The sequence below is a fragment of the Heteronotia binoei genome, chromosome 9 (assembly GCF_032191835.1).
Source record: "Heteronotia binoei isolate CCM8104 ecotype False Entrance Well chromosome 9, APGP_CSIRO_Hbin_v1, whole genome shotgun sequence".
Taxonomy (NCBI): Eukaryota; Metazoa; Chordata; class Lepidosauria; order Squamata; family Gekkonidae; genus Heteronotia; species Heteronotia binoei.
Window position 1 is genome coordinate 84755442 of NC_083231.1, and position 20445 is coordinate 84775886.

Below are 20445 nucleotides of genomic sequence, written 5' to 3' on the forward strand. Positions count from 1 at the left end.
CATTTTCATATTGGAATTTTGATATTAAACTAAAACTAAACACAATTAGGTGACAAAAACTGCACAGCCACTTTTAAAACAAACTTGGAAAACTGAAAAACAATGTTATAACATCTAGGGCTAAAGAAACACAACAACAGAATTCATCAATAATTAATTAAAGGAAGAAGGAGATATAAAATGAAACTATTTGGTCACTGTTCACCTCCATTGTCTTTAGGAAGGGGTCAAACTTTCAGATTGAAAAAAATATAGCAGAGAACAAACAACACAGAGATAATTCCTTGCAAATCTTTACAGCTCAAAACCAAAGACTCTGGTTTAATTTTTCACCTAAATTATTCCTTGCACATCTAGGATTAGGGAAAAAACATCAAACACAAAACACGCAATTCTGAAACAGGCTTAAAGTCCAACACCTCCTGTTGTAAAAATAAATCCTATACACATTCCCCCTCATCATAATACACATCTGTAATACAAGCTTGGATTCAGTAACATACAAGATAAAGCATTCGGTATGGTGTTGTGCTTTGAGGACAGCAAAGGACACAGGAAGTAGCTGAACTGTCAAATTTTAGATGTTTTGAAGCAGAGGATAGGATTAGTGAGGACAAGACCTAACCCCAGTCTCTTTTCCTTCAACATATCCTTAATAATTCAGTTTTCACTAAAGACTAGCCATCAATGGAGGATCGATTCTGTATTCAAACTGTTCTATTTTATACCTTGTTTTCCATTCATTTCTCACAATTCCTTTGTCAGTTCAACAAACTGGGTTCTTATATTATGTAATATGGGATATAAATCTAAATAAACAACTTCCAAATGTATTCTTATGATAACTGGACTGAGTCCTATACGTCAATCAACTATGATTTTTATTTTTAAAATTTTCTAGTGTCCAGCTAATTTTTTTTAATACTGCCTGTTATTCACAGGGCAATCCTAAACGAACTTAATCAAAAGCAAATTCCATTGATTTCTGTGGGATTTACCCTGTAGTAAAAAGACTCAGATTTGCAGCCTTACGCTATCAGACAGCCAGGAACCCGGGACAATGAATAAGTCCAGTTACACTCTGTCATGCATTCCTTTTTTACAGTGTAACAGAAGATACATGGTGACCACTTGTATTCAATGTCAAAATTTTTACAGAATTTTCTTGGATTTAGGAAAGTTATTTGTCTTTTCAGTAGCTTACATTTACACATGTTATAATATCATGTAAATGGCAGCAGTTGCGGTTAGTTGCGTGTGTGACAAGCTTACACATGCAGCTTGAGAGCCTGTAGTGTCATGAACCCTAGGGGTGCCACACAAAAGCTAAATATTTCCATCTGACACCTCCTGACCATCCCTTTCTACCCTTTCCTTTTCTGAAGACTCTTCTGTTTGCTGGCATGAGTCAGCAACCACCAAAATAGATCAAAGAACACTGCCTGAGATACTGCAGCATTACTCCCTACATTAAAAAAGAAAAGCACCAGCCCAGATTATGCTCTGCACTCATGACTTATGAGTACCCATTAATACTGAACTCTGATCCAGACCAGTCTGGATCTATTTCACATTTGCAAAATTAAAGAGCAAGAGCAAAATCCAAAGGAAGCTCCCATGAACAGCCCCCAATGAAATGAATGGACTTTCCCTCCACAGCTGCTAATCTATTCGTTTCAGTGAGACTTGAGCAGAAAAATTTCTCAGTGGGTTGTGCCTCAAGACCATAAGCCACTGAGCGCTTTTCTATGCATAAAACGCTTCTCAAGATTCAAAATCAGCTTCCAGAGAACATGTGAAAAATTGAGTTCCTTGATGAATTGTTAAGTACTATTTGCTAGGATAAAGGTCTTAATTTCATACCCTAGAGATTAATGACAATGAATATAATTTTAAAATGTGTTTTATATAGAAAATATGGCTGCTTTGGAGGATAAACTCTATATCATTATACACAGCTGAGGTCTCTCTCCTTCTCAAACTCCCCCCCCCCCTCAGGCTTCACCCCCAAAATCTACAGGAATTTCCCAACTTGGAGTTGGGAGCCCTGGCAATATAGCTCCTGCTTTCTATTTTCTAGTTTGCTCCATAGGGCTAAATACATGCAAGGTTTTACCCTGTGCATGATAGATTAGTCTTGGCTTGAGTTGCAAAAACAATGTATGGTCCACGATGCACAACATCGTAAGAGGACAAAAATGTCAACGTACCTGAGATTGTGCATTAATATTGGCTTTTTCCTTAACCAGAACTTTGACGACTTCAGCCTGTCCAGCCAAGGATGCAATGTGTAGTGCAGTATTGCCTTTCTGTGTAGTAAAAAAAAAAATACAAAAGTCCTCATTTATTTTTAATTTTATAACTCCCTTTAAAGCAGCTGACAACAAACAGCATCCCAAAACTCAACTGATTAACATTTCTAACATTAAACAAAGTATTTAAGTGCTTCCCTGACCAGACTGATCTTGTCAGATCTCAGAAAATAAGCAGGGTCAGCCATGGTTATTATTTGGATAAGAAACCACTAAGAAAATCTAGATTCACTACACAAAGGCAGGCAATGGAAACCCACCACTGAATGCCTCTTGCCTTGAAGACCCCACCAAGGGTCACTACAACTCAGCTACTACTTGATGGAACTTTCCACCACCGCCATTTAAATGCTATCCAAAGACTGGCTAGAACAGAAATTAAGTCATTAAAACAAAAACAAATCTGTATGAAGAGGCTGAGGTAAGCCTCTCTCAGAAGTTCCATGATTTGGAAGCCACTTGTTTAGATGTTGCTCCACACTGTAACCTTTTGTTGTCCTTATAATAGCAGGATGTCCATGACACAAACTATATGCCATTTACAATTCAGACAACTCTATAATCTTCACAGAAACAGGTAAAAACAAGTAAGAATGAATTCAAAATCTGACCTGGATCCCTACATGTCATCAGCCACTGAACAACACACAGATGGCTGGTTCCCAATGCACTTTTCTTCACTAAGTCCTAAGAACATAAAAACAGTCTGCTGGAGTGGACCTGTTGTCCATCTAGTCCAGCATTCTGTTTCATACAGCCAACAAGTTCCTCTGGATGGCGAATAGAGTATTGAGGTCAGTTCCTTCCCCTGCTACTGCCTCCCACCACTGGTATTCAGAGGTTTGCAGCCCCTGGAGATAAAAGCTCCTGTCACTTCCCGTGACTAGCAACTACTGATGGAATCTCCATGAATCTGCCTAATCTCTTTTAAAGCTATTTATACTCATGGCACTAAATATTCCGGAAGTGAGTTCCACAACTTAATTACTCACTGAGCAAAAAACCTATTTCCTTTCATCAGTTCTCAACCTATTTCCAAACAATTTCAATGGGTGCCCCCAAGTTTTAGTACTACAGAAGAGGGAGAAAAAAACTCCATCAACCTACTTTGTCCACCACACACATGGCTCAGTATGAAAATCAGTGGCCATGAAAGATACAAAATATAAAACTAACTTAACCATGATTAAAAAACAAAACAACCGAACAATATTTTACCATTCTTCTACAGTCTCTTCCTACTGGTACACAAAGCCCCATCAGCATTATCCTAACATGGTTAACCATGGTTTTGTCTTATGTCTACAATGACATTAATCACGGTTGTGGAAACCAGGGTTTATTCCTGATATAGGCTTTGTAAATAAGATGATGTACTGGCTTTTTTCTCTATCTGGGATTCAGCAGCTCAGGAAAAGATTCCAACTGATGTATTCCTTACTTTTTCACTTGTGTGCAATAGAGAGTTGATGCGAATTTCCTGGGGTTTGCAGAACTCCATAAAGCATATTTTCTCTTGGAAGATGAAACGAAGGGTAGTATACTGTTCTATGACATATGGAAGGTGTGTAAGAAAGAAGAAAATATTGGATTTATATCCCGCCCTCCACTCCAAAGAGTCTCAGAGCGGCTCACAATCTCCTTTACCTTCCTCCCCCACAACAGACACCCTGTGAGGTGGGTGGGGCTGAGAGGGCTCTCACAGCAGCTGACATTTCAAGGACAACCTCTGCCAGAGCTATGGCTGACCCAAGGCCATTCCAACAGGTGCAAGTGGAGGAGCGGGGAATCAAACCCAGTTCTCCCAGATAAGAGTCTGCATACTTAACCAATACACCAAACTGGCTCACATAATAAGGAGATGCAGCACATTTCAGAAGCACTGACTTATATGGTTTAACATTTACATTATGCAGCCATAAGGGCATGTAATGCAATGTGACATCTGTTCTTGTCCTGATTCAAAGAAGGAGAATAATTTGTTCTATAAAAATGTTGACTATATTACCTTTGTAGCAGAGTCCACTGCAGAGCCTCTTTCCAGCAATTCCTGAACCAAGCCCATATGGCCTTCTTTGGCAGCCAGGTGTAGAGCATTGAGTCCATTCTGTAAGCAAAGAAACCATGTGTTAATAACCCCCATACCTTCCCATATTCTTACAACATTTCTCTATCAGTGAGTGAGCCTGTGTTCACTATAGCCAGCTAAAAAATTATGTCCTAAATTTAAAAGTACTTTCTGGATGAAAGACATCATGATAACTTAATCTGGTATCAAGAAACAGCTATTTTAAAAATCACTCTTTGATTTGACATCAGCTCACCTAAACATCTTCAGTCCAGGTGTCAGTAGCATTTGGGGGAATTCTGGGAGAGGGAGGGGCTATCCCAATGTGATGACATCACACAGAGTGACATCATTGCACTGGAGATGCAGCGCTGTCCACGCATGCCCTCTCTTCCCCCCAACAATTTAAAGGGAACATTCCCTTTAAATGGTTGAGGAGGAAAGCAAGCCACAAATTTGCTGCTTAACCTCTCAGGCACTGCATGTGCCTGCCCTGCAAGCCATGATTCTGCTGCTTGCAGGGCAGGCGCCTATGGTTCCTGCTTGACAAGAGCTCTTTTCAAGCTAGGCTGCAGATGACATTTGGGGTGGGGCTTCCCCTCCACCCGACAAGCCAGTGTCTGGGGAGACCCTGAAAAACTGGGAATCATCTGCTCCCACCTGAAGGACTGGCATCCCTAGCCAGGGGAAGGAAACACTGGGAAGATAAAGGTCTGGGCGCTCATAGAGCTGGCCAAGTCATCCAATACGTTTTCATATTATGATTGGCATAGCTTAGGTGATGTGAAGTGGTCAGAGGAAATCTTTGTCTGTGGGCCCATGATGGCTCTTGGTAGCCCTGTCTTCACTAAAATCTCTAGTAAATTAATCAACCAACTAAACTGGCATTGGATTACAGTATTTGGTCCATTTCCCAAACCAGTATAATACCCCAATCTAATTTTCCCACAGTTTTCCTAAGTAGGATCTTCTCTGCACTTTTTCTTCTAGCACCTCTTCAACAATGTTAACATGGTCCTTCCTGTTAATACTTCTTATGACAGAAAACCTTCATATTAATTAAAAGCAGTACTTTTTTTATACAGGGATATGGCCTGGGACCTGCCTACCTGAAGGACCGTCTCTCCCCACACGTTCCCCAGAGAGTACTGAGGTCTGGGACTCAAAACCTTCTCACCATCCCCGGGCCCAAGGAAGTCCGTCTCAAGACAACCAGAGACAGGGCCTTTTCTACAATGGCCCCCACATGGTGGAACCAGATGCCGGAAGAGGTGAGGGCCCTGCGGGATCTTACTCAGTTCCGCAGGGCCTGTAAGACAACCCTCTTCCGGTTAGCCTACGCCGACTAGATAAATGTAGCTTATCAGATTTTAGTGAAATATACTGGATAGTTTTAATGTTAAGATTTTAAGGTTTTTAGGTTTTTTAAATGTTTTGACTTTTAAATGTATTAACTTTGTACCTTGTTTATTGTTTTGTCGTTTGCTGTGAGCCGCCCTGAGCCACTTTGTGGGAAAGGCGGGATATAAGTTATAGAATGAATGAATGAATAAATAAATAATAATAAAAAAAAACAGTTCTGGCTGGCTTGTTGTCAGAAGGTGTGACCTAATATGGAAATGAGTCCCTGCTGGGCTTTTTCTACAAAAAAAGCCCTGAATGAAAGTATTGATCTTTTAATTTAAATTTTCCCTACTTCATTTGAAAAAAGCACTCTCAGAACTGAACACATAAGCTATGGCCATGATCCAAAGCAATAATTCTCAGTGGAATTTCTGGTATTATTTTCTTGGAACTCAACACGCAAATACATATACATGCAATATTAGAAACTACTTTAAAATCCATCCTGTCAAAAATGGTGTGCATAGTATCACAAAAAGTGGCTGTTCAACACAAGAGCTCCAGCACACACAGACCGGACATGCAGAACTAACTATGCATCCCTTTGGTTCCTGGTCTACAACACAAATTAAATCCGTTATCCTAGAATGAACACACAAAATGTTGACAGAAATTATTAAGAAAAAGGAGATGTAGATTTAAAAGTATTCATGAAAGAAATACTAACAGACCCCAGCCGCTAATCGCATTTCCATTCTGCATTATTTTTATTTCTTTTATCATATTTATATTCCGCCCTCCCTGACGGGCTCAGGGCAGGTATGTTACATACCAGTGTCGAAAGCTTTTGAAGGATGCAAACCAAAATACAGGAAGCTGCTTAGGAACTATGGTGTTGGATAGTTTTCTACATATCTACAATGTTTGTATTTCAGTTCTAGCATTTCAGCAACGGTTAGGCAGGCTTCAGAAAGTTGCATCCAGCAGCATTAAAATCACCCAAGGGCTGCTTGCTTCTGAATGCTAGATCCCAGCCTGAATGGGGGATCTGCAACTTCTGCTTCTTCAAAAGCTGAAGATGCTTCTCATCCATCGCTGCTCATGTGGCTTGATCACTTTGTACTGTGGCTACCTGCAGTTGCTGAACATGTTCATTAGCGTGGAGGGGGCAAATCATCACCATGGTGCTGGAAAGCCTGCATTTGGAGGAACTACAAAGTGTTTTCCTTCTCCAGCAGACAATTGGCATGTAAATTATCCATGCTTCCTCAGACCATTAAACTTCTAATGTATGTTTTTTCTATTAACATATCTGAAAATCTTAGACACCACAAACAACCTCCAGTTTTAATGTAATACAGAGCAGAGGTCCAGCTTCAGGAGAATATATAAAGGATATTAATGGCTTCTCTGTTAAAAAGAGTCTTTTAATCATGAACACTGTCCTCTGTTCAGAGTTCACCTAAAATTCTATGAATATAATGTGTGTTCGGATCACTAAACGGCACAGTTAATTTAGGTGCAAACAGGGTGCAGACATAAATGCCAAAATCAATTTACATATGAACAGTCACTTGGGATGAAAATGCACTTAAGTAACACTGCAATAGTTAATGCGCTTCACTAATTAAGAACCTTTTAGAGCTTTTAAGGGGAGAAAAAGTAAAGTTGTGCTCACTCTTAGATCGTAAAAATAAAAGATGTGTTAAACAGACGTTTGTTCTAAAACAACACTTAATTTCATGGGTAAAGATTGTATCATGCATTAGTAATTGTGAAAACAAGATTTAACTGAATTGTTGAAAGATAATCCTTTCATTTCCTATTACCTCATACTATAATTGAAGTGAACTGTACACTATTCCACTTGCATGTTACTGGTGCCAAGAGGAAATACTGTGATGGAACAGGTGGAACATGGAGTTAGTGGGCTCTGCTTTGCTGCAATGTATAAGGTTAAATTAGTCTTAGGGCCATTAAGAAATCTACAACTACCACTTCAGTTAAAGTCAAAGTAAACTAACTGCTTGGGCACAATTTAATATTCTTATACTATACTATACCTGGCAAACAGTGAGGGATGGGGGGCAGGGCATACCAGCAGAAAGAAGTAGCCTAGGTCACACTGCCAGCATCGCACAGAAAGTGATATCACCATGCAGTGACTTCTGGGATACCCTCTGGTATTTGGGTACTTTATGGTAAAACTGGCTTCTACCATAGAGTTTTTGCCCAAATATGAGACTATCATCTGGAAGTTGCTGGTGTGATGACACTTCCTGCGTGACACCAGCCACATGGCCTAGGCCTTCTTGTTTCTACTGGTAAGTCCCCCTGCTGGCCAGTTGATGAGTGGCTGGGAGCAGGGCCTGGTTGTAGGGGAACCCTGCCTCCATCACAGGGTTCAGTTAATTCAGTTAATAAGGACATTAACAAATGTGAACAAACCACTAGTTTTTACCTTGTTCAAACTATTGAAAATATTTAAGATTATAAGAGGACAAGAAAACACTGAGTGAGAAGAGAAACTAACCTGCACATTTCTTTTTGCTTAACAATAAATGGTGAATTGAATATATTTCAAACAAGAAAGATTATTATCTGATACAATCATAGGGTTGCCAATCCCCAGGTGGGGGCAGGGGATCCCCCAGTTTGGAGACCCTCCCCCTGCTTTAGGGTCATCAGAAAGCAGGGGGAGGGGAGGGAAATGTCTGCTGGGAACTCTATTATTCCCTATGGAGATTTATTCCCATAGAAAATCATGGAGAATTGATCTGCGGGTATCCGGGGCTCTGGGGGGGCTGTTTTTTGGGATAGAGCACCAAATTTTCAGTATAGCACCTAGTACCTCTCCTCAAAATACCCCCCAAGTTTCAAAAAGATTGGACCAGGGGATCCAATTCTATGAGCCCCCAAAGAAGGTGCCCCTATCCTTCATTATTTCCAAAGGAGGGAAGGCATTTTAAAGGTGTGCAGTTCCTTTAAACGTGATGGCCAGAACTCCCTTTGGAGTTCAATTATGCTTGTCTCACCCTTGCTCCTGGCTCTGCCCCCAATGTCTCCTGGCTCCACCCCCAAAGTCCTCAGATATTTCTTGAATTGGACTTGGCAACCCTATACAATCAGTAAGAAAGACAGTTGCAAAAAATCAGCTAAAAATTGTCACACAGCTGTGCTTTTATAAAAATTCCAATATTCGAGCAATGATACTCAAGAAAATACCAACGTATGAGTACTTAATGCTAATGCATATCAAACTACCAGGCTAAAGCTTTCTTCCCTCAAGGATAGCGGCAACCTTCAAGAGTTGCCAAGTTTTCAATTAAAGAATAAAAAAGAAGACAAAATGAATAAGTTCATGGGGATTTATTTATAAATTGGTTAGATTTCTGATGCATTATAGCTATCTGTATTCTTCAGGGGAAACTGTTCATATTTACACAGTAGTGTTTTTCTATGCATAGGCCTTCTTGTTTCACTTACTGATTTTACCTTTTATTGTTTCTTATGTGAAGTATGGTTCTCTGTTTGCAGTTTTTATTTATTATTTATTTCATTCATTAAACTCCTCCTTTCTCCCAAATGGGACCTAAAACTACTTCCCTCTCCTGAAATACTAAAACTCAGGGGCATCCTATGAAGCTGATGGGCAGTAGATTCAAGATGGACAAGAAAAAAAATACTTCTTTACACAGATAGTGATTAAAACTTGGAATTTGCTGCCAGAGGATGCAGTGATAGCCAAAGGAATAAACAACTTTAAAGGGGAATTAGATAGATTCATGGAGGATATATCTGTCAATGGCTACTAGCTATGCTGAGAAGAACCTCCACATTCAGAGACACTAAACCTCTGAACAGTGGCGTAGGGAGGGGGGGCGGGGGGAGCGGATCGCCCCAGGTCTGGGGGGGTCTGGGGGGCCCCTTGGGGGCCCCTCAGAAGCCGGCTGCACTCGCCGCCTTCCCCGCCCACGCGCTGGTCGCTGGAGGCCGCTCGTTCCGTCCGGGCTCCTGGGGACTGGTGGGCGGCGTCGATGGGGGCAGCTTCGCAACTTCAGAGCGGCCAGGGCAGCGCACCTCCGCCGCCTCTCCCCTCCCACCGCCCCGCCTCGTCCGCCAGGCGCCTTCCGGATGTCTCCACTCGCCCAACTTCCCAGCTGGAGTCCTGGGGCAGCGAGGAGGTCTCCGGAGGGCCCGCCCGGCTCTTTCCCTTTCCGGCCGCCAGGAAGGAGGAGGAGGAGGGCGAAAGGGGCCCTCGAGCGTCCCGGGCTGCCTGCCTGAGTCCCTCTCGGGGCGGCATGAAGCCCGACGGCAAGGTGGTGCTGCTGGGCGACATGAACGTGGGCAAGACGTCGCTGCTGCACCGCTACATGGAGCGCCGCTTCCAGGGCACGGTCAGCACGGTCGGCGGCGCCTTCTTCCTCAAGCAGTGGGGGCCGCACCACATCTCCCTCTGGGACACCGCAGGTCAGCTGAGGAGGGCGCAGCCGAGGGGAGGACTTGGCGGGGAGCTGGGGGGCCGAACCGCGACCCGGGGGCCACATGTGGCTTTTTTACACATCTGGTGAGGCTCGCAAAGTCCCCACTGGGTGGTTTGGAGAAGGCATTTCTCTCTTTAAATCGCTTCTCCAAGCCAAGTCAGCTGGCAGATTGGAGAATGCATTTAAAGTTAAAGTTGCTTTCTTCCCACCTCTCCTTCCCCATCTTCCTCGGGAGGTGGTGGGCTCTCCTTCCTTGGAGGTTTTTAAACAGAGTCTAGATGGCCATCTGACAGCAATGAAGATCCTGTGAATTTAGGGGGAGGTGTTTGTGAGTTTCCTGCATTGTGCAGGGGGTTGGACTAGATGACCCTAGAGGTCCCTTCCAACTCTAGGATTCTGTGATTCCTTCCTTCCTTCCCCTGATGCGCATGTCTTGCAACTCTCAAACATCGGATGTTTACTTTATGTGGCTCTTTCATTAAGTGAGTTTGGCTCTCCCCACACCCAATGGCCTCCGTGCCGCCACAGCCCCAGGGGCTGGGGGTGGAGGGGTCCCCTGCCTGCTGTGTTGATCTGCTCCTCTGTCCAGTGCACTTTGATCTCAGCTAAGGAGCTGTGTTGTGTCCTCACAGCAACCCTTTGAGGTAGGTCAGGCTGATGGAGACTGGCCCCAAATTGCTTTGGAGTAGAGGGGACTGCTCCACTGTGCCACAGCCTGTTGGGGAGTGCAGTTTGAGTTCAAGGACCTGGGGGTTACCAGTAGCACAGGGGTGGCCAAACTGCTGCTCGGGAGCCACATGTGCCTCTTTCACACATATCGTGTGGCTCTCAAAACTCTCTTGAGTTACTCCTGAAGGTTTTGGATCTAAAATTGGTTGTGAATGGACATGTCTGTCACTCGAGGTTGCAAATTCCCCATGAGAACGCAGTTTCTAACACAGAGCTTTTGTTTTTGTGGCCAGTCCAGGTTTCTTGAAATCTCCACTGCCCTGTAGCTGGCTTGGAGAAGGCATTTGTCTCTTTAAATCACTTTGCCAAGCTAGCTGGTGACTTGGAGAGTGCATTTAAAGTTAAAGTATATTTCTTTCCACTTCTCCCTCCCTCCCCATCCATTTCCTTCCTCCCTCCCATTGTAGTGGTTAAGTGTGCAGACTCTTATCTGGGAGAACCAGGTTTGATTCCTCACGCCTCCACTTGCATCTGCTGGAATGGCCTTGGGTCAGCCACAGCTCTCGTAGCAATTGTCCTTGAAAGGGCAGCTTCTGGGAGAGCTCTCTCAGTGCCACCTATCTCACAGGGTGTTTGTTGTGGGGGAGGAAGATAAAGGAGATTGTGAGCCACTCTGAGACTCAGAGTGGAGGGCAGAATATAAATCATCTGTCTGTCTGTCTTCCTTCCTTCCTTGTGGCTTTCAAACATCTGACATTTATTCTGTGTGGCTCTTACATTAAGCAAGTTCGGCCACCCCCGCAATAGCGATTGTGCGTGATCCTGGCCTTCCTTTCAAAGCGTTCCAGGTAACATCGGTACAGAACTTCTGCAGCCACGGAGAAGTCCCCAAGAAGATTTTAAAAAGTAACCTGGATCACCTGGGGAAATGATAGGTAATGTGCTGGCATGGCTGCTGTTGGCACAGTGCTGTTAAATACTTCTGGGCCCCGTTTTTTTTTGAAAAATGGCTTAACTTTACTTGGATTACTCCTAGGTCAAAGTCCACCGGCTCCTCAGAGATCAACAAAAGTTCCAGAGTATAAGTTTTCAGGAATCACTTCCCGTTTCCGGCAGGTGGCACGGGGGAAATGATGTCACAGGAAGTGATGTCACTTCCTGTTTCCGGCGGTGGCATGATGTCACCGGAAGTGACATCGCTGGAAGTGACGTCACTTCCTGTTTCCGGTGGCGTGCACACACGTAGGGGGGCCCACATAAATCTTGGGCCCCGGGCCCCCAAAGCCCTAGCTACGCCCCTGCCTCTGAATCCCAGAGCCAGGAGGCACTATCAGGGGAAGGTCTTGGCTTCTATGTCCTGTTGTTGGCCTTCTAGAGAACTGGACCACTGGTCTGAACCAGCAGGACTCTTCTTCTATTCTTACATGATTCTCTTCACCTACATTTTATCCTCACAACAACCTTGTGAAACAGGTTAGGCTGAGAGAGTATGACTGGCCCAAGGTCACCCATGTTTCCATAGTATGAGGGGGGATTCAAATCTGGGTCTTCCAGAAACTAGTCCCAACACTCTTAATCACTACACTACACTGGCACTCACTGTCTTTTTTTCAACTGGCAAGTGAAGCTGTACCCTTAAAAGCGGAGGTGTGAAACATACAGCCAGCAGGCCAAAGTAGCTCACCAAAGTCTTTAATCTGGCCTGGCGGGCAGAGCAAACCCCCCCCCCACACACATGTGATCCCCCTCCCCCCTGTTAAAAATTTCCTGCCAATTACTGTCGGGATCAGCACAGTACTATCAACATCTCCACTTGACTGGCTTTTTCTGGTAGCTGTTACTTCCTCGTTTCCCACACAAATCCCACCCCCTCATTGCTTCGATCTCTCAGCTCTCTGGAGACTCCTAGAAGAAATTGAGGAGAGAATCACGGAACAAGAGGTCACAAACATGCCAAAATATACAACTGTGAACACTTACTAAGAAATAAATAACTTCTTTATATAAATATTGTGTATAGATTTTCATAAACAGTACAAACAATTGAAAGTTACATAACCTGCATACCAATATCTCTCTTCATTATTACAAACTCTCATCAAAGAACAGGACACAACCCACTGTAAACCAGAATAATTTCAAATATGCAAGCTTAATGATGTGCTTACAAGCACATCATTTTCTAGATTTGCTCCCAATTAGTAATTCTCATTAATGAGATAAGGTGCACAATGCTTTCCACTGTCCATTTCTGCGGGGGTGGGAGGGTGGACCTTCAAGGTGGAAGCAGTTTACATCCTTTGAGAATGCAGTGATTTTTCTTTGAGTTTCAATCTTCTTTTATCAAAGACAGAATCACTTTGGACGTTTCTTTTACAAAGCTATAATAACAAAGTATATAAGTAAATAAATATACAATACTAATAGCCTGCAAAAATGAAAACCCCAAAATACCTAACTCTTACTCATGAGAATTACTTAATCCATTACTTAGCACACACTTAGTACAAAATGTTTCCATTCCATTCTTGAGAGTCTCAGCAAAAAAACTGAGTCATCAAATGCCTTTTTACCAAATCTGATTCAGCTGGAATATACTAAGAAATCACTTCTTAAAGAGAAATGGCTATTATTACTGTCAGGGTTTTTTTCGTAGAAAAAGCCCAGCAGGAACTCATTTGCATAATGGGCCACACCCCCTGATGCCAAGCCAGCCAGAACTGCGTTCCTGTGCATTCCTGCTCAAAAAAAGCTCTGATTACTGGTAAAATAGAAAGACTCCTGATAGAGGGCAAATTTTATACAACTTTCGAGTTCAATAATACCTTAAAGGCCAACAAGATTTCTGTAACGTACTCGAAGCGGAGACGAGAGTAGGGCAACATAGTTTATTAGGAGCACGTTGCAAGAGGGAGAACACGCGGGCCGGGTCCCACTTATATACAATTTCCAATACAGCCTACTGGGCCGGTCAGGCCAATCCTGACCGGTTGAACTTTCCGCCACAGCTGTTGATTGGCGGGGGATTCCGCGCCCGGCGCTGGGGCGTCTGGGACAGCCCAGTTGCCCCCGCGCCTGGTCGCATGTTGTTACTGATACACTACACCCCTCCCCCCCTGGTTAATGAACATAGTCTTGCAGATACGCGGGAGGACGGCGCTCCCGGGTGGACCGTCTAGGGAGGTCCTGTCGGGGAGGCGCGGCTACCGTGGCTGGTGCTTCTGTGGGCCCTGGTGCGGACGGAGGCGGCGGGACTGGTTCTGCGGATCCTTCGGGCTCTGTCGGTTCCGGTGCCTCCTGCGCCGGCGTTATGGGTGTTGGGGCCCCGTCCTCAGGTCGGCCCCTGGATGGCTCCTCCCCGGATCTTGCCTCTTCTGTGTCCGCCGGCTCCTCTGGTAGCGTGCGGCGCCGCAACTGGTCTATGTGCCGTCGTAGTACCTGGCCCCCCTCGGTTGATATATCGTAGTGGCGGGACCCGGTCACCCGTAGCACTCGGCCCGCCACCCAATCGGGCCCCTTTGCGTAGTTCCGGGCGTAAACCGGGTCGCCCGCAAAGAAACCCCTGACTGCGTCCCGGACCTCGGGGCTCTCGCGGATGTCTGAAGCCCGGTCGGGATGCAGTCTGTCCAGTCGGGTTATGAGCTTGCGCCGCATGAGGAGCTCTGCCGGACTAACCCCTGTGACCGGGTTGGGTGTGATCCTATTATCGAAGAGGAACGCGGCCAACCTGTGGTCCCAGTCGCCCTGTACAATTCGGCTCAGGGCTTCTTTTGTTGTGCGGACCATCCGCTCTGCCTGGCTGTTGGTGGCCGGGTGGAAGGGAGCCGACCTAATGTGCCTAATCAGATATCGCTGGAGGAACGCCTGGAAGTCGGCTGAGGTGAACACGGTCCCGTTATTGGAGACTATGGTGTCCGGGATACCGTGTGTACATAAGGCCCTGCGCAGCGCCTTGATTGCGGCGGCTGACGAGGTGGACCCTACGGGAATGACCTCCAGCCATTTGGTGTAGGCGTCCACGATTATCATGAAGATCTGCCCCTGGAATGGCCCCGCGAAGTCGAGGTGGAGCCTCGACCATGGCTTCCTGGTAGACTCCCACCGTGTCGCGGGGGCGCTGGGAGGCTCGGGCTGCGTTTCCTGGCATGTCTGGCACCTCCGAACCCAGGTCTCAATCTCCGCGTCCATCCCCGGCCACCAGACGTAGCTCCTGGCTAACGCCTTCATTCGGACTATGCCGGGATGGGTCTCGTGTAGGGATTCCAGGACCCGCTTCTGCAGCGGGGGCGGGACCACCACCCTGCTTCCCCATAATAGGCACCCTTTGTGGGCTGCTAGTTCCTCCCGCCTGGTCTTATATGGCTTGAATTCTTCCCCCATGTTCCCTTCTGGCCAGCCCCTCACCACCCAGTCGAGCACCCGTGCCAGTGTCTTGTGTTTCTGTGTGGCCTTGGCTACCTCCGCTGCGTGGAGGGGCTGCTCCGGGAGGCTCTCCATCAGCATGACCTGGTGTGCAGGGGCGTGGTCTGGACCCGTTTCCGGAAGCGGCAAGCGGCTGAGCGCATCCGCGTGACCCATAGCCTTGCCGGCCCAGTGAACCAGTGTGTACATGTATGAGTTGAGGAATTGGTTCCACCTCAACACGCGCTGTGAGAGTATTTGGGGGGTTTGTCGGTCTGGGGCCAGTAGACCTAAGAGGGGCTTGTGGTCCGTGGCAATGGTGAACCTTTTCCCGTATAGATACTCATGGAACTTGCGGATCCCCGCCACGATTGCCAGGGCCTCCTTATCTATCTGCGCGTAGTTGCGCTCGGCTGGAGTGAGTGTGCGGGAGTAGTAAGCGACCGGTACCTCCCTCCCGTCCGGAAGCTGGTGCCCCAGGACTGCTCCCACCCCATAAGGCGACGCATTGCAGGCCAGGATGATGGGGAGGGCCTCGTCAAAATGGTGGAGCACCGCATTGGACACCAGGACATCCTTGACCGCCTGAAACGTGGCGGCCTGTCGTTTGCCCCAAACCCAAGGGGCTTTTTTGTCCAGCAGCCGGTGGAGGGGCTCTGCCAGGGCTGCCTTGTGGGGGAGGAATGAATGGTAAAAGTTGAGCACCCCCAAGAAGCTTTGTAGCTCCGCTTTACACGTGGGGGCCGGGGCTTGCACGATGGCTCGGGTCTTTTCTTCCGTTGGGTGGATTCCTGCCGCGTCTACGGCGAACCCCAGGAACTCCACCCGTGGGACCCCCAGCAAGCATTTCTCCCTCTTAACCTTGAGCCCCGCTGCCTGGAACTGGCGGAGCACCTCTCGAAGGCGGTTGCCGAATTCTTCGGGGTCCGGGGCGGCGACTAAAACGTCATCGAAGAACGGCTGGACTCCTGGGATCCCTTTAAGGAGAGTGTCCATTATGCTCTGGAAAATTCCCGGAGCGACGCTAACCCCAAACTGTAGCCTCTTCACCCGGAAGGCCCCCCTGTGCGTCACGATCGTTTGGGCCTCCACCGTCTTGTTGTCTACTGGGAGCTGCTGGTAGGCCTGTGCCAGGTCTAGCTTCCCAAATATCTTAGATCCCGCTAGGGCGGCCAGGACGTGGCTCACCACCGGCACTGGATAGGGGTTGTCGTGTAGTGCCTTATTAATGGTGCATTTATAATCGGCACAGATCCGCACCTCCCCGTTTGGCTTGATGGGGGTTACGATGGGGGTTTCCCAGGTGGCGTAGTCCACTGGCTCGAGGACACCTTGGGCCGTGAGGCGGTCTAGCTCTGCCTCTATTTTAGGCTTCAAGGCGAACGGGACCCTTCTCGCCTTGAGCCTAATCGGCCTGACTGTGGGGTCTAGTGGTAGGGAAATAGCTGGCCCCTTGTAGCTCCCCGGGGACCCATCGAACACGTCCGGGAACTCTCGGCATATTTCCCCGAACCCTCTGGGCGTTAGGGTTTGCCCCACCCCCTCCAAGCGGATCCCCAAGGGTTTGAACCACGCCAGTCCTAGCAGGGTGGTAAGCTGGCGCTTTACCACCAGGATGTCCAGCGGGCCGTAGAAGGGCCCTCGCTCGACTTGCACCCGCGCCCACCCCACAATTTGCACCGGATTCTTCTGGAAGTCCCGGAGTATGAAGTCCGCCGGCCTTAGTTGCAGCCGTTGGCGGGGGCACAGTTTCCTCAGGGTTTCCTCCGCTATGATGGAGATGGAGGAACCCGAGTCCACCTCCATTTGGCAGGGGCTCCCTTCTATGAGGACCGCCATTTTAATTTTGTCGGGGGTGGTGAGGGGCAAGTTCAGTACCTGAAGGGACGCGGAGTCTGTGGAGTGGAACTCCGCCGACTCGTGATGCGTGGTCGGCTTCCGCCGGTTGGGCTTGGCCCGGCAGGCCCGTGCGATGTGGCCTGTCTTCCCGCAGCTCTGGCAGTCCCAGGTACGGTACTGGCAGTCCCTCCTGTCGTGGGGGTCGCCGCAGCTGGCGCACTTGGTGGCGGGGACCCTCTCCGTCGCTGGGGGTCGTTGGGCTGCTCGGCTGTGTGGCCCGGCTGGGCGGCGCAGCTGGTAGGCTTCTTCCTCCTCTGGGCGGTCGTGGACCAGCTCCTCGCGGTGGACGGTGTCTGCCCGAGCCTTGGGGAAGGTCCTCGCGGTCCTCTCGAACGCCACTGCTTCGTTGAAGGCGCTCTGGAGGGTGAGTTCTTCTTTGGCGAAGAGCTTCTGCTGGAGCCTCTCATCGCGGAGGCCCCACGTGAAGCGATCGGCCAGGGTGTCTTCCAGCTGGGGGAAGTTGCAGTTCCCGGCGATCCTGCGGAGGGCCGCCAAGTAGTCGGCGGCCGATTCTCCGGCCGCCTGGTCCCTTCTGTGGAACAGGAACCGGCGGGCCACCCGTGAAGGCTGAGGTAAGAAGTGGCCGGTGAGGAGTCTGCTGACCTCGGCAAAGGACTTCTCCGTGAGGCGGGCGGGGGCCGAGAGACCCTTGGCGATCTCGAACGTGGCCGCCTTGCAGACGCTCAGGAGAACGTCCCTCTTCATGCTGTCCTCCGTGACCTTGTTGGCCCTCAGGTAGCATTCGACCCGTTCCAGGTAGGATTCCCAGGCCTCTGGATTCGCGGGGTCGAACGGCTCGACGTGACCGGTGTTTCCACCCTGGCTAGCCATGGTGGCTGTGGCGGCGGTCGTGGCCGGTGGTGCCCTTGGTCTCCTTCGTAGCTGATGAGGCTAGTATCCCACCTTCGTCGCCAGTGTAACGTACTCGAAGCGGAGACGAGAGTAGGGCAACATAGTTTATTAGGAGCACGTTGCAAGAGGGAGAACACGCGGGCCGGGTCCCACTTATATACAATTTCCGGTACAGCCTACTGGGCCGGTCAGGCCAATCCTGACCGGTTGAACTTCCCGCCACAGCTGTTGATTGGCGGGGGATTCCGCGCCCGGCGCTGGGGCGTCTGGGACAGCCCAGTTGCCCCCGTGCCTGGTCGCATGTTGTTACTGATACACTACAATTTCCAAGGAGCTTTGACTCCTGAAAGCTTATACCATGGATATCTAGTTGGTCCCTAAGGCACTACTGGCATAAAATCTTAATCTTGTATTGCAGACTAACATGGTTACCCACCTGAAACTATCTTCGGATATTTTATACAGATATTTTACACGGCTGTGCTTTGAAAACAAAACAAACAAGAGGTCAAGCACCTTTCTTCTGGGATGTCTCCTCCAAAGCAGTCTGTTTGTTCACACTACACCTTATCTCTCTGCTCAGCTACACTTATGTGCTACAATATTAATCACAAGTGGCTAGGAATGGGCTTTGGCAAGCTACAGCCCTGCCACAGAGTGAAAGGGCAAATAAGGAGCAAATATGAAGATTCACTTGCCTCCTCACCATGCAATCGTCTTCTGTATGCACATCCAATACAAAACTAATAGGTGTAGAAGGCTCAGGAGAAGAAAAACAAAGTCACCCCGATAAATGGGCACTGTGCAGACTGATGGACTGTAGAAAGTTGGAAGTCACAATATTGTCTAGGAAGTATAGCATCAGCCATCCTTAGTGAACTACAGGATTAGAACAGACTGTGCTCTTCTACAAACCTCTCAACTGTGGGTGTCATTTTGTTGAAAAGGAAGCTGACACATAATAATAGAAAACTAAGATCAGTAATCCATCTAGCCCAACAGCCCATTTCCAACAGAAGTTAGACAGATGCTACAGGGAAATCTACAAGCAAGGCCCCCAAGCAACTTACTGACCCCCACCATCAGACATTTCCAAGGCATAGGGCTTCTGACCTTGGAGGCCCCATTCATTCCCCATGAGTAACAGCTAGCTATGATCCATAAAAATATTGTCCAACCCTTTTTAAATCCATCTAAGCCAACGTTCATCTCCACATCTCACAGCAATGAGTTCCACAATCAATTGCCTACATAGAACCTTTAGTCTGTCTTGAATTTATTGCCAGTAACTAGTTTCAAACAATTTTATTAGTAACATATGGTAATATATTCAATTTCTTACATCATTAATAACTACTTTTTCCTCTTTCCCATATATTACTTTCTAACCACCCCTCCCCCCGTTACTTGACCCCCGCCGGTGTACTATACTTAACATGTTAGTATTAAAGGTACCCTTAATTAATAAGAACCAAAATTAATATCCTCCTCCCTCTTATACTTAGTCATTATTGAAAATTGTCCAATGTCCTTTTTATTTTCCACTCTTTTTCTACGTATCTTAACTTTTCCCACTCCATCTTAAATACTTCTAAATCATAGTCTCTTAAGGTTCTTGTTAACTTGTCCATTTCACTTGTCCATGTCATAACTTTTACAATCCAATCCCATTTCTCTGGTATTCCTTCATACTTCCACAACTGCGCATACAGTGTCCTAGCAGATGAGAGCAAGTACCAGATTAAAGTCTTATCTCCTTTTGGAAATTTTTCCATTTGTAATCCCAACAGAAAAGTCTCTGCAACTTTGTTAAATTCATATCCCAAGATCACAGAAATCTCTTGTTGAATCATCTGCCAATACTTTTTCGCTCTTTCACAAGTCCACCACATATGGTAGAAAGAACCTTCATGTTTTTTTACATTTCCAACATCTGTCTGGCATCTTATTATTCATCTTTGCCAACTTTTTAGGAGTCATGTACCATCTATACATCATCTTAAAACAATTTTCTTTGATACTCTGACATGTTGAGAGTTTCATAGAGTTCTTCCACAAATATTCCCATGTGTCCATCTGTATATCTTTATTTACATAAATTGCCCATTTAATCATTTGAGATTTCACTACTTCATCTTCTGTAGACCATTTTAAAAGTAACTTATGAATTTTCGAAATTAATTTTTCATTATCTCCAAGCAGAACTTTTTCCATTTCCGTTTGTTCATCTTATTCCTTCAGTTTTAAGATCACTTTCCACCAAACTCTTTATTTGTTGCATTTGAAACCAATCATACTTATAATTCAGCTCCTCGGCAGTTTTCAACGCTATTTTACCGCTTTGTATTTTTAATAGTTGATTATATGACATCCATTTTCCCTCTCTTAACTCAGCTGTTATTTTTATTACTTCTGC

General features: G+C 46.7%; 1 protein-coding gene across 20 annotated transcripts in view; it reads right to left on the minus strand.

The window, feature by feature from the left end:
- ANK2 (ankyrin 2) overlaps positions 1–20445 on the minus strand; it is a 474349-nt gene that overhangs the window by 148072 nt on the left and 305832 nt on the right. For all 20 annotated transcript variants that reach the window (XM_060246895.1, XM_060246896.1, XM_060246894.1 and 17 more), the window contains exons 3-4: positions 4321–4419; positions 2211–2309 (exon numbers count right to left, since the gene is read on the minus strand). In XM_060246895.1, the coding sequence (XP_060102878.1) occupies positions 2211–2309; positions 4321–4419 (198 nt within the window). The remainder of the gene's footprint in view (positions 1–2210; positions 2310–4320; positions 4420–20445) is intronic.